General features: G+C 42.8%; 1 protein-coding gene and 1 long non-coding RNA gene across 2 annotated transcripts in view; both read left to right on the forward strand.

Moving 5' to 3' along the window:
* The window catches only part of LOC8053175, a 33,744-nt gene extending 32,080 nt beyond the window's left edge, over positions 1-1,664 (forward strand). Inside the window, exon 6 of the long non-coding RNA XR_005718002.2 lies at positions 1,596-1,664. This is a non-coding gene — a long non-coding RNA (uncharacterized LOC8053175). The remainder of the gene's footprint in view (positions 1-1,595) is intronic.
* A 964-nt stretch (positions 1,665-2,628) lies between these two features.
* The window catches only part of LOC8026881 (follicle-stimulating hormone receptor-like), a 39,832-nt gene continuing 27,577 nt past the window's right edge, over positions 2,629-14,883 (forward strand). The window contains exons 1-4 of the mRNA XM_040222064.3: positions 2,629-2,666; positions 4,221-4,295; positions 8,829-9,032; positions 11,935-12,134. Coding sequence (XP_040077998.2) covers positions 2,629-2,666; positions 4,221-4,295; positions 8,829-9,032; positions 11,935-12,134 — 517 coding nt within the window. The remainder of the gene's footprint in view (positions 2,667-4,220; positions 4,296-8,828; positions 9,033-11,934; positions 12,135-14,883) is intronic.

Here is a 14,883-nt window from a genome sequence, read left to right on the forward strand (position 1 = left end):
ACAGGGTGTTTCACGAAAGGTGGAAAAATTCGATATTGCGAAAACTACGCGTCGCAACAAAAAAAAAACTTTGTTCTGGTCCTGGGCCAGGGGCTTATTTAGGAAAATTATTAAAGTCCGGGATAATTAGATCGTTCAATATTTTTGCGTAATTAACTTTTTAATAATGTGTTTAAGGGCTTGGTTTCAATCAGAAAATTGCTCAGCATCATCGAAAAACATTAAATCAACAAATTGCAGAACGATAGAAGGCACGCGCAGCATTTCACGGCTTTCTGAAAAACCGCACAAATTCGACGGGTTTTTAGGTTTCGGTTTGCAACTGGAGCGCATCTCGGCCCCGACGGCACCGCACCCCCGTGAAGAAATAGTGCATCCAACCTCTGCTGCGCTGTCATCGCGCGACGCAGCAGAGGCTGGTTGCACTATTTCTCCACGGGGCGCGGTGCCGCCGGGGTCGAGATGCGCTCCGATAGCAAACCGAAACTTAACCCGTCGAATTTGTGCGGTTTTCCAGACAGCCGTAAAATGCTTCGCGTGCCTTCTATCGTTCTGCAATTTGTTGATTTAGTGTTTTTTTATGATGCTGAGCAATTTTCTTATTGAAAGCATGCCCTTAAACACAATATTTAAAAAAGTTAATTACGCAAACATAATTAACAATCTAATTATCCCGGATTTTAATAATTTTCCTAAATAGACCCCTGGCCCAGGACCAAAACGACACAAGCCTTTTTTTTTTTTTTTTTGCGACGCGTAGTTTTTGCAATATCGAATTTGTCCACATTTCGTGAAACATCCTCAAGTAAATATACGGGTGTTCCATTTCAATGCGAACAGATTTATCACAAAACATTCGTAAAGAATTCACCAATACGGTTTGTGGCGGTGAGTTATACGGTAGGGGACATTATGTGGGTGACTAATCTTTGCGATAAGTCGTATAATTAATCAAAATTAGTGAATTAACCATTTATTTAGTGAATAGTTAATTGTGAACTTACTGAGCGTCATCAAAAATCACTAAATCAACTCTTTTTAGAACGACTTAAAGCTCGCGGGAAACTCGGGGGCGCACCAAAGTTCTCACTCGTGCAGCAGGCGCAAATCTAGCAGTGGCGGAACGCGGATGTTAAGATTATCATCGCGCTTGGGTAGGCATTGTTTCGCTGCTGACTATACGTGGCACGTGATTTAACGTAATTTGGAAATATTTATACGCTGGCTCAGCTCTGAATATGAATATTTGTGAACAAAGCGCTCGCTTTGAAAGCAAAATATTCGACAAGGATTGAAGAGGAAGTCTAGATCAAATTAATATCTTCTCTGTAGTGCATACAACTACGACTTGCAGACCTTATTATATGAAATGATTAAAACTGCACTAAATATTTTGCAATACCTTTGTCTGTTTGTTGTTGTTTTTAAGTCGCACACTATAAAATTGTATTCAATGAAGCCAAATAGGGACCGGCTCGGGGATTGCAGAGTCCTTGTCTAAAAGGAACAATTACGATTTCTTAAAACAACAATATTTCTGAACTAGTGCAAAGTTAACATAATTCGAATTAAGAATTTCTTCATTTTTTTTTCAGAATCCTGAATCACAACGCTATCACTACCATTCACGGAGGTGCATTTGAGGGTTCTAAGATAGCCGAACTGTAAGTGTTTCATTAATTGTGTTATGGCCGCTTGCTAGTGGTATAAAAGCGTGCGGCATTGAGAAAGCACTCTCTGTGATTGAACTGTTGTTTTGTTGTTGTTGCTTTTTCTACTGACTGTGGTCGTCCAACTATATTCTCTTTCGAGGATTATGTGTAGCCTTGTAGGAAGCACAAGCGGAAGCACGTGACTTTAGAAAGGAAAAAAACAAAGGGGGGGGGGGGGGGGGTGTTCGAATAGTGGTTTAAATGGAAGAGCGCAGACACATTCACAGACAGCCTTAGCGCCGCATTCACACTGGCAGGTAAACCGCATTCGCAAAGCGGTTACGAACGCGTTTGCCTAAATAAGCAGTACAAATTCACGCGCATTTTATGATGAAATCGAGCGGATCCGCTACGCGGTCGCGATTCGAACGCCGCAGCATTACAGCGCTAAGAGCGCACACGATATATACCAGCTCTCTTTCCAGTGTGAAAGCTAGGAATGGACGCCGCGCTATGCGATGGGAATATTCGCACAGCCCGAAAGCAAATCTTTCCGCACGCAAGTATTCATTCATACAGTGACATTATTTCACACAGCTGCACTCTATTGCCGATGTATCTGAAAATACTGCAAGCGGCTGCGTCAATGGAGCGCTTTAGCGTAGAAAGCGTTTTGGTTGTGCGAGTTCTCGAGCATCCGCGTGCACGGAAAACAATATGTCAGTTTGAGCTTCCGAATATGCGAAAGAAAACAACGTAAATATGAGACTGAGTTGATGTTATGCATTTCTACGGGTCTACGAAGTAACATGCCAAGTTTCGTACATGACGGTCAAATCCCATCAAATACCTAATTGCTTTTGGTCTTTGCAACCAGTTCCGATCAGACGGTCCGCCAGGATGTCGCGTCCCATCAGAGTGCGACATTTCAGCACCGTCTACACTCAATCAAGACGGGGCTGTTCTTCGGGTAGCGATGCTGTGGCATCATCAGCATTTCGTCGCAACGCGACCGTCAGTCGGGGGCTTCCGGGTGCGGAGTATTAGACAGGCGGCTTCGGAACTGCGGTAACAAATGAAAACAGTTGCCGACCATGATTGTTCTATAGCGCAATACCCGCAATACAGATTACGGTTCGGCCCAGCGGCACGGAAAGACCAGAAACTAAACCGTTGCAGCCGTCCACGAGTAAGGTAGAAAGAGTTCGTAAAGTCGTTACTCTCTATGTTGTTGCTGATGTTTTTTGTTGTTTTTTGTCGTCGCTGCATGTTCTGATTATGAGCAGTCCGTCTTTCTTTGGATACATGCTTTATATCCCTATATGGATTGCCAGTCCTTAAATATGACAGTCTTTAGGACAGTTACGAGGAAAAAACAATTTCTGAGGTACGACTACTGTATCAACAAGCATGAACTCGCAAAGGCACAATTACTTAGGCTTAACATTCATTTCAGATTTACGTTGGAATGTGCATATAGACATAGTGTCCGCAAAACCCAATACATCGCTATGGTACCTAAGAGGAAACTTGTCGTACGCCTCACCAGACGTAAAAAGTCTCGCCTATAAGGCCCCTGTTAGGCCAGTCATAGAGTACGCCAAAATAGCATGGGATCCACATACCATCACAAATGCCTTTAAATTGGAAAAAGTTCAGCGCTTAGCCTGATAGGTTCATTTATAACAAATACCGGCGCGATCATTCCCCGACTGAGCTCTGTCAAATGGCTAATCTTCCAACCCTCGAGTCTAGGACGCATTTTGAGAGATTAAAATTTATTTTCTTAATTATTAATGATTATGTAAAGATAAACAAAGATAATTATTTCCAAGTCCTTAAAGACAAAAATTTAAGCCACCGGCACAGTTTATACATAAGAGAATATTCTGTGAAAAACGATTGTTTTAAATTTAGTTTGTTCCCAAGAGCCGTCAGGGAATGGAATAAATTGCCGAATGAAACTGTGACATCAGCATCCATTGCGACCTTCCTTCACTGCATTGAAAACGTTTTGATATGTGTGAGTAACTGAGGAGTATCGTGGTGTCTCGTCTTGATTACCGTGCCAGTACGGGAAGTTACCAATGAAGTGTCAGCATTTTTTATGAAACCAAGCGAAATGCGAGAACTGTGTGTATTTACATCTTGTATCTCTTTGCTTTTTATCGTTCGTACCTTCCACTCCTGTAATGGCCCTGTGATAGGACTAACAGTATAAATAAATAAATAAATAAAATAAATATATGCTGTTTAATGCCTAGTTTCCACCTGCACCCAAAGCCTCAAAGTAGGGCTGACCGTTCTTGAAAACGGTCCCAAATATAGTCAGACGGTAAATATTGTTTATTTGCATAAGAGTGAGTGCGAAATATGCGAAAAACGTGCCGTAGCTACGTGGGCTAAAAGGGGAAAATGTCCCCGTTATATTAGGTGACTCAATGTGCGCGGGTAGAATAAATTCGAAGATAGCGAACCAATATTCTGGGTTATAAATAGAATTATTACCAGTATCAGAATACTTCAGTTCTCTTTCATATGACAATAAGTGGCATTGTTTTGTTTCAGGAGATTACGCGGCAATCATAAGCTGACCCTACTTGAAGACGATGCCTTCGTGGGATTGTCCAATCTGAGTCATCTGTAAGACATCGGCGTTATCGGGTTTTCGTCTCAACTTCATTGTTACGCGAGAAATTACTAAGGGTACTAACATCAATAGACTTCCTGAAAGTCCTCCAGAAATCACAAGTTCTTTATCATATACAAAATACCACTTCCATTGGCTCGAGAAAATCGACCATATAAAAAGGCGGCCGAAGAGGTCGTGAAGATTGACGACGAGATAAGGACTAATCATCCTGGGCCCCCCGTGCTAGACGCAGTGACCCTTCAATAAGTACCACCGTATTCCCGCCTTATTTTAAGGCTAACTGGATCTGCATAAGAGATGTTCAGCAGCGCGTATTTACGACAGACTCGTTACTTCAGATATAGATGTTGTACTTACTTGATTCCTCTTGTGTTTTTCTGCGCTCCGTAAGCCGCACTAGATGACGTTGCAAAATAATGAAAATACAATCATGATCTCTTATGCGTAACCCTGCAAGTCAGTTTGTTATCAGCTTGTTGTACCAGTTACACCATTGAGAAGTGTCAGCACAGAGAGATGGCATCATAAGATTCATTACGATCTAGATGAAAGAAAAACATGTCACCTCTTTATGTTGTCGTCTTTTGAATCTGTTGATCAAACTTTATGTCTGAGTGTCTGTGGCTTGGATAGACGACAAAATCTTTACTCCACTCGAACCAGTACACAATAAGGTTACCGTTTAGAAAGCGCACCATCATGGTGTTCGTTACGTTTATGCACGTGTTCTATCATCGCTGAACTGATCATAAACAAACGAGGCCCAGTGACATGCGTTTTTAACTCTGCTTGATTGGTCCCATTAGCTCGTAACGTCGGCTACACTTTGTGCTTCTTACAAGCTTACAAGTACCGACATTCCTTGACAAGCTGATTGTGTGATGGTGCAGGTTTTAGGAGGCGAATGGCGGCACACAGCGCAAGAATAGACTGAAAGACGTCATTGGGCTCCCGTGAAATGTGTTTCGTAATGCGTGATGGTTGTCGAAAGTTGTAGAAGTATCAAAGAACTTTAGTCGGGGGCAGCTTTTGACTTTTTTCTTGGGGGAAAAATGAGGACCAATAAATCCAGTATAGTAGAGCTACTCATCATAGCTTTGCGAGACATTGTTTTTGCGGTTTCTGTTGGTTTCTGTATAGAAAGAAGAGACAAAAAGAACTGGTCCGTTTGGAGCGAAGTGTTCATGAGTAGCATACACGAGCGTATAAGCATATAGTTAGTGTGTGGTAATGTACTAATTATATTGGCAAACAGCTTGGGATATCGACGACATTTGCTGTCATCTAGAGGTAGCACCGGGTTAAAAAAATGCACGCGGCGCTCTTTGATGCTTTCAAACACGTGGTCTTCGCTCATATCTTCGCCAGAATAAGCGCCCGTCAATCTAACGATCGTTCGCATTACCAAAAAGACTTCGTCAACAATGAGCGTCGAACATTGTGACTCCATATAGAAAAGGGTACTTTAAAATTTGAATGGGTCTCACCTGTTATCTTTTATACAGGCAGAACTGCTTAATCATTTTTTTTTTAGACCAGTGATTAAGAAAAATAGAACGAACTCTGAAACGATTCTACCCAGTGTGAACTTAGCTGTAGATTTTCTCTCTTTTTAATGCGCTACACGAAATGGGAACGCTGTTCACGCGAGGGAATCGTCGAAACACCGAGTTCTGATTGGGCTGATTAGTGGGTAGACATAAAGCTAGCTTCCTTTGTGTCTATACTCACTCTTCCACGGCGTTCAAACGCTAAGGCGGAACGCTGCAGGACGCCGGCGTTTGGCAATCGAACGCGCTCGAAGTGTGAGTAGAGACAAAGGCTTTACTATGGCGCATGGAGCGCGTCTCTGACTGGTGTGTTTAGCGTCCTATCCTGCCCACACATCAAAAGTGGTCCCGAAGTGGCAACAAAATGACGTCACAGAAGCCGAAGTGTCATACTGTCGGATATCGCGACCCTGGCGGTTGGCTGTAGAATTGCTGGCGCAAAGCACGAGCGAACGCGAGTGTCGCTGTCGTCACGGCGTCCCAACTTCCGGCTGCCGAAGCTTCCGTGGACTGCTACACTAAAGAGCGATCTGCAGCGGAACAGGCGTCTGCCATACGCCACCGCTACTGGGATGCCGCCAGGATCGGGACCGACGAAAGCATGACACTTCTATGACGTCACCAAGCGGAAATCGAGATGCAATAAAATCAGAAACATTGGGAATTAAAGATATTACTCAAATAAATATAAACCTGCAGTGGGAAGTTTATCGAGCCCGATTCACATGGTGCAATTTTGCTTGCGAATTCGCAGCTGCGACGTTAGACACCGCAGCTTTCCCTAGGCATTTCTTTTTTGTCCCACGAGCGACGTCGCAGCTTTGAAATCGCAAGTAAAATCGCACCGAGTGAATCAGGGTTTGTCTCCATGTTTCGGGAAAGGTTTAGAGTTTTTGCTCAAACAATAATTGCAAAACATAATGAGAAGGTACGCCTTCAATTACAGTTAGCTATAACATGCTGCCCCTGGTTTCTCCGTCTTCCCAGCGCCCACATAAACGGTGTACTTGCAAGCACCACGCAAACGGAGTAGAGCGGACTTGTTCTTCCAGACTACGCGGTGTTTCGGAGTGCACGTGTTATGTGGGCATTGGGAGGATGGAAAAACCACAGCTGGCCTGTTAAAGCCAAGTGTGATTAAGGGTGCACATAACAAACAAATAAAAAGCATGGTACGCAAGAGCTAAAACTTATTCCCCAGTACGTCGACCTCTCGCAAGCCAAGATTAGTAATCCAATTAGCGTCCCAATCGCTTAGGCAGAAGAAAAAAAAATCAATATCGCTGGCAATTCTTTTTTGTCCGAGACATTTTGCGTTTCAATCTAGAGCAGGACTGTGTATTATGATATGGTTTAAAGTCCTAACACTGTGCAAACCAAAAAGAAACATAACTACCAATGCATGGAATTTGGGCGGTGTTGCGCCTTGTAAGCTGTCCAGGTTTTTTTTTTGTTTGTTTTTTTTTCTGTCATTTTTAGTGTTTTGAACTATGTCGGTCACAGCGAGCCAACTCGTCTGCACGTAGTCATTACTTTGATGCAATTGTGTTATCTGTTTTTATTTTTCACGACAAGGTTTTAGATGAAGACTAGGAGGGATGATGAGCCTTGTGTAATAAGTCATTCATCAACCTTCCCATCTAGACTTCACCGCTCCACTGACTCGTTTAAATTGACTAATCAATCAAGCAATCAAGCACGCAAGTCTGCAGCAGACTAAATTTAATGCTTTCAAGAATTATTAATTAAACAATAAAGTGCTAGAAATTCCAGCTATTTTTAGACCAGATTGATCGAAAACCACCAAAAATCTCTGCTGTATTGTATTATTACAATGCATTCAATTTGACGAACGTCCACAACAATATAACTTATATCCTAGAAGCCCGGTATGCTAGTGATTCCATTTTAGTACAATACTTCGCTCAAAACACAATACTTAGAAACAAACACAAGAGAAGGAAGACATGTCCAATAATTTTAAACCAACATCCAGTTATGTTTCAATGAAGACGGCCCGTACCAGAGCAAATGTGATTAAAGAAAAAAAAAACTTTTTGGAAAATTCAGGGTAGCAAAGGGAAAGGAACTACTTTCGGAATGCTCATTATATTGAGTAAAAATTGAATGATAGCCTAATATAATTATTTGTTATTTTTTTTAATGAAGCCATGAACTTATAGTTCGTAAAATGTATAACTTTCAAAACATAGACCAGAAATAATCAAACCAGAAAAGAAACTTTGCTTTAAATCATGTGCCCTAGTACCGGTGTTAGGTTACAAAGTACACTGCACGTTTTTGAAGCAGTCTCATGTCAGTTTGATGCAGATGAGGAACTTTAAATGAGGATCATCCACTGACGATAGGCACTCTAATTTAGATAGAAGATTCTGGCGTAAAAAATCTGCGGGTGTAATCGAAACGAAAAAAGCGCGGTAAAAATACCTCTTCCAAGAAAATTAAATGCTTTTATAATTACATTACTTATCACTTTCTCTATTGTCTCCTCTCTTCAAAAGTTTCTAGAATAAGATATTGAGAAAGTGAACGGGAAGAGAGAGTGGAAATCTAGGTACCTTTATGAAGAATGAGAAGGCACATATGTTGTTTTTCTTGGAAATGTGCTCTTGTCAGTGCTTCGTAAAATACATCCAAAGCATCTCTGACCAGTTCAACGGGCGCTCTTCGCACATCCCCGAGGTCAGAAGAATACGCAAGCCTTGGAGTACGAAATATGCTTCTCATGGGCGATCGCTGAGCTTTTCCTCGATTTCCTATTCTCGGGCATATAAGAGGCGTCCGCTCAAACAACCGACGCAGTTTAAGGACGTGCTACCAACTCGGGTGATGACGCACTGGTGTTCAACACTTGTCTTGTGTCAGTTGTGACGAGACGCCGCTAATGCCTTTTTGCTTAGTGTACCGCGAAGTGTACCACCGTCCCGACCGCCGCCTGTCTGCTTCCGGCAGCGACCTCTCCGAGACGAGCGTGAGCAGCCTCCCCACCCGGGGTCTGGAGTCCCTGGAGGTGCTGGAAGTCCGAGACACGCCGACCCTGCGCGAGTTTCCTTCCGTGTATCACTTCCGCTTCATCCGTGCTGCACACCTGACCTACCCGTACCATTGCTGCGCTTTCCAGTTTCCCGAGACTCACAATCCCGAGGAGCACAGCAGGTGTGTGTGGCGCTTCATTTCAGCAGAGCATGAATAACTCGTCTTTTCTATTCATTCATCTCTTCTATTATAAACTTTCAACGATGTTCCGACGCATCAAAGGCAATTTTAAAGACACCCCAATTTTGAGTTGTAGTGTTCTATTCGTATCTCGTCTATCATATCGTACACCTTAAAATAAACTGCGGAATCCGAAGTCGGGTTGCGGTAGCTGTAGAAAGCTTTCCGACCAGAATAATGTGACGGCGATCGACGGGAGGTAAGTATTGAACAAAGGACCTGCGAGCTTGGTCGTAGGTACGTCTCAGTTGTGATAAGAGTGGCACGGAGATGCAGCTATTTCAAATACCAGACCCTCTCATCAGCCCTCGTAGCTATATGTCACCGCCCATGTGGCTGAGTGAAGACAACAGAGAGGGAAGGGGGTCCTATCTCCTTCGCGAGTTTTGGGTGCTTTGCAAAGTCAAATCCTCGCATGCAAAGGAAGGCTTGCACTACGTTTTCGATATGCATGGCTTGCATCCACATCATGACAGCAGTCGTTATGGTGGCTTTGCTCCTGAGCACGTACCTTTAGCAGCATCTGTTTTTCTCGGCAAGAACAATTAGGAATGGCCACCAGCGTGAAGCGATGACATCACGTGCAAGCCGCTTAAAGGGTGTCCTAATAAGAGTGAAAGATTTAGTATCGTAATGAAAATTATAATTTATTCAAAAAAGTGTTCATCTTTCATTTTCAGCATAAAGTACACACACTGCGATTAATTGTAGAAGAAAAATATTCGACAAATGACCTTCAAGACCCTGCTGGTCCACTCTCACTTGTTGCAACAGCAATTTCCTGTTCATGTCATCTTACGCGATGCGACCGGAGTTGGCCACCGAGGTCGTGTAAATTAACACTGTCCGATTTTATTTTATTTTATTTGGAAGAGATGGGGGGGGGGGGGGGGTTCTGAAATCTCGTGTTTATGAAAAATAAAGCAACCAGAAAGATTTTTTGAGGCTCAAGGAAGGGATCGACCTATTACTGGCGATAATTAGCCGCAATACTGAGGAAATGACATCGCTAATTTCGTCAAAAGAAGGAAAGTTTGACAGCAGACTTGTAGGGGACATTTGTGGGATATATTGTTCCACAATCAATCGCAGTGGGCGTATTTACGATGGTTGATGAACATTGTCGCCAAACAAAAAAGAAAAAAAACGCGCTTTTTTTTTTTTTGCTTTTGTTTTTTAAATCCGGGTAAATAAACTATACACTGCAGAAAGCTGAAAAAAAGGGGAAAAAAGCTGAAGAGGTTTTTGAAAAAAAAAAAAACGAGTTACGGGTGGATTCCAGAGAATTTCTATCCAGTGAATCTGGATATCACGTTAGATTTCCCCGAGGATGTAACAAAACGCGAGAAAACATTAAAAAAAAAAAGAGAGAAAAGCTTCGGCCAGTTGTAACGTCATAAAGGATCTTTCGGCCGCTAAGCTCGTGTCGCTCGTGGGGGCAGCACTTGCAATAGCAAGCTTGCCAGGTATATTCCCCCGCACTGACACCAGACGTTACGTTTTTTTCTGACTTTTTTTTTAAAATAGCAAGAGTGCGCGTGCATAGCTTTGATAGGCCCTGAAGATGAACGAGAGCGGTGCTTCCGAAAACTGAATATGATGTCACGCTCTGGGAAGGAGGGGCTTCAGCCGTACTTCGAAAATGATTTTCTGCAGCTTCCATGTGCAAAATTTTAAAATAATCTTAACATTCGTGATCCTGGAGACCAAATGAAGACAACTTAAGTGTTTTTCCTCAAATACAGAACCGCTTCAGTGAAATAAAATTTGAGTTTGAATAAATGACTTTAGATTAAGATGTTACTAATCGCATATCGTTTAGTGGGCCAAAAGAGGGTAGAAAGTCAGATTATCCGTACAAAAATTTAAAATGTAGCGAACTATTTCTTACCTCCTTTCCTTCGAACGCTCTCCGCCTTTTCACTGGGATAAATCCGCGGTACCTAAAGCACGTCAGCCGAACCCAGCTCACGCATTGGACACGAGCACTGCGTCGCTCGGACGGATGCAGCCGTCAACAATCAACCCGTCGACGTAAATTTGGATTCGCGTCCGAGGCCTATGAGTGCAGTGACGGCACTTAATCATTAATTGCGAATGACAAGTTCCATGGTGTGCTTCAAAAGCACGGTGGAAGCTTGGAGTCATCGCACCGGTGCCCAAGCTTGTCACGACCACGAGATTTCGCATTTCGCTTTTGAGTTGAGGAGAAAAGCCGAGGAGGAAGAAGTTCAAAAAAATATTTCATGGCCCCATTAAACTTCGCGAGAATGTGACGCTAGCGGTTGTGATAGACCACAAAAGTTTGAGAACTTGACGTTACCTGAATCAAAAGATAATTGAAAAAAAAATAACATTTTTCTGTGTGCCGACGTCCACTTAAGCCTGAGGTTTTCAAAACAAGAAACGCCATTGTGGGCGCCTGTAGCATCTCTTTCAGTAACAAAAACTTGTAAGCAAGATATAAAACAATATTCTCTCTTGCTGACACATCTATAGTTTCCACTGATATAAATCCCTCATGCGTCCACAATGTCCGTTCTTTTTTTGACGATATTCGGCTTAGGCGGATGTCGTCTCAAAGATAAATTTCGTCTTTCTCAATTATCCTTTGATCCAGGTAACGTCATCCTTCTAAGCTTTCGTGTTTTACCCCATCCGCTAGTGTCACATTCTCACGAAGTAAAAGCTTCCTGCGATGCGTACTTTATTTACCCGGGCCGAAAAACATGATTCTCTTTTCTCGGTCTTAGTGTTCGTGTGCTTTGCAGAAGAGGAGCATGTTTTCTTGCCGCCTTCCGATCACGGCGCACGCTAATAGCGTATCATCATCTTTGCCCAGATTCCAGAAGCACTGCGGTTCTGCAGACGTTGTCTTGGATTCAATGAAGAACCGTCCACCTGTCGTCGGCGAAGAGCACGACTTCCAGCTCCTCGAGCGGTTCTTTGTCGTTCAGCGACGCGGGGGAGGGGAAGGAACGTCCACGCCACCAGGCAACAGAACGGTCCGACAAGTCTTCAGCGAATTCGGATCAATTCACGGTACGCACCTATCAGACTTCTACGGCACGCTTACGTAGAGAATCAAATTATGTGCCATTTCCATCGTTGTTTGACCAGACAAATGGCAGATGAATCACGATCCGGCAGAGAGGTCGTCCCAGTCGTCTGCTGAGCGTATACCCTTTGTCCACGTCAGCAGCAATAAGAGATGGCCCATTTTAGTGCTAGCCGAAGAGTGTAAAATGTCGCATGGGGTGCCTCCGGAATGCTAAGCTTTCAAACTGAGTGTCACACTGCAACAATATAAAATGTGGCAATCCCCATCCCCGCCGCTTCTTTTTTCTTTTTCTTTTTTTAACAGCTTAACGTACCCGGGGCTCTCCGCGTGGCTTTTGTGCCGCTAGGACTGAACGCCGCTAGGCTAGCTCCGATATTGCCGCATTCTTTGCATCTACGGTCAAACGATAGTGAAAATGTTTAACCGCCACACTCATATTCATTATTGATTTAATTATTTTTGTACGCGTCTTGTTACTTTTTACTACTTTTTCAGGCGATTGCTCGAGTGTAATTTGTGTAGCCTAAAACAACCCATTCCCAAAACGCGCTTTGAATTTAATCTTATCTTTATTTAATCATTTGAGGAGTATCTCACGTGCTAGCTATTCCCTCTGTTCATAATATCGTTTTTTAAACACTCGATAAAAGTTTGTGAGTTTTCGGTTATAGAAAAGTAAATTTTAAAAACAAACTCAACTCACACGTTGTACGCAGCGCCCATAGAACTCCTGAGATTTTCAAAGTAAACGCTCGAAGTAGCAACTGTAACTTCTCGAAAGACACACAACACTTGCTTATGTACCAATCGGGGCACCTAACCAGTCCGGGGTTACATAATAAATGGCAAAACAGAATATTAAAAATAATTTGTTTGCGCTTGCGCATCGGCATCTAATGCGCATGCACGTTACGCGACATCAGTTATTTGCAGTGAACTACAAAGCTATATATACTAACCTCTTTCCGTTTGCAAGTTTTCATTCCTCTGTCCATCTATAAACTTAAATTAACGACTGTTAATTCGACAGACGGAGATCCGAAATCCACAGTTATAGGTCCCCGTTTCAGTGTTGTCCGTTTTGTTTGTAGAAAAGGGATCCGCGTCTGCTCCCGCAAAATCTATGCACAAAAACGTCTCCAAATGTGTAGGCTTTGTCGTTGACTCTGTTCAAATAAGAAGATGCACGCGTGTCCGAACGTGTTTTTTCTTCTATTTTTTATATTACTCTTGAACATATGTAGGGAACGTAATCAAAAACGATTTCGTGAAAAAAAATATTTTAAGAAGAAACAAAAAGTGCGCTGGAACTGCATATTTGATTTCGAATTTACGATAAGGAAAGAGAAACATTTAAGACAAACAGACAAGTCTTGTCTGTTTGTCTTAAATGTTCCTCTTTCTTTATCGTAAATTAATAACCAACACGCTCAAATTTCGAAGTTTTCGTTTTTGCCATGTTCGGTGACACCTTTTGCGCAAAATACAAACATCAGAAAGCTGAAACAGTTTGTACTTACGGTAGATCATAGGAACTATTGACGTAAATCTTTACAGCATTGTGGATGTTATGTGTCCCGCGTAAAAAAAAAAAAGCGCAAACTCGGCTCCTTTCACGTTTTGTCACTAGATTTCTGAGACGTTATTTAAAGAAATAAAATAGCTACAACACTATACTTTAGGTCATATAGTTGTATTAAAACTTTCATTCGAATAATATGTAAATCATAGCTGTATCTGAAACGTTTATATTGTTATGGCGCTATCAACTTGTCCTAAGTACAAGGTTTAGAAATTTCAAGGGGCAATTAAAAATGCTTCGCATCATTTCCTCATTCGCTTCTCAGGCTCTTCCTACCCATGAGCAGGAAGTGGGGCGGACATAGCCTGGTCAGTTGCGACTCTGGCTCGCAACCGGAGGGTCGTGGGGTCAAATCCCACCTAAAAGTTTTAAAATTTTTCTTTAAGGCAAATGAATTACTTTATAAAGTTATATCATTTGAGACATGGGGCGGACCTTTAATTCACATTACAGGTCATGCTTTTAATCACTTTAATTCCACGCTTGACGTCGCGTTTCACGTGAGCGTTGTGGGTTGTTTGAAATTCCCGCGCGAGGTCATGTAACTGTGACGTGATGAGCCTATCGACCAATCACGAATTTCCCGTCACGTCACCGACGCCAGCTTTTGGGGCAACTCCGATCGAAAACGAAACCAAACTAAATGACTGGTCTCGTTTAGTGGTACGAAATATGATCACAGCCAAAATATCACGTCAAATTAAAGCCGCGTACTCCACTAAAACCGATTTTAAATACGCGACGAGCTGCTCTTTACCGGGCGGCTAGCAGGTTAGCTTTTAGTCAAGCAACACTGGCGCAGCACCCTTGTGACTTCACGTCCGGGGCAGCTGCGGTTGATTGGTTGTACCGCGTACCGCCGCACCAGTGTTGCCAGATTGGGCTATATATAGCCAAATTGGGCTACATTTTTTTCTAGTTGGCGTCAAAATTTTGTGGTTGGCTATGTGGCTATTTTGGGCTATTTCATATAGCGAGTTCGTTTCACACGCACTGGCACCGTTCGAGTTCTCTCCCAGAATGCATCGCACTCACAGAGTGTTGCACGGAAAACTGGGCTCAAACGAACTCGCCAAATGCACCGAATGCAGAAGACTGACGCTGCCGCCATCTATGTTGTAGAAAAGGTACCGACTTCAAACCGAAAC

Source organism: Ixodes scapularis, unplaced genomic scaffold (genome assembly GCF_016920785.2).
Source record: "Ixodes scapularis isolate PalLabHiFi unplaced genomic scaffold, ASM1692078v2 PGA_scaffold9__187_contigs__length_104089568, whole genome shotgun sequence".
Taxonomy (NCBI): Eukaryota; Metazoa; Arthropoda; class Arachnida; order Ixodida; family Ixodidae; genus Ixodes; species Ixodes scapularis.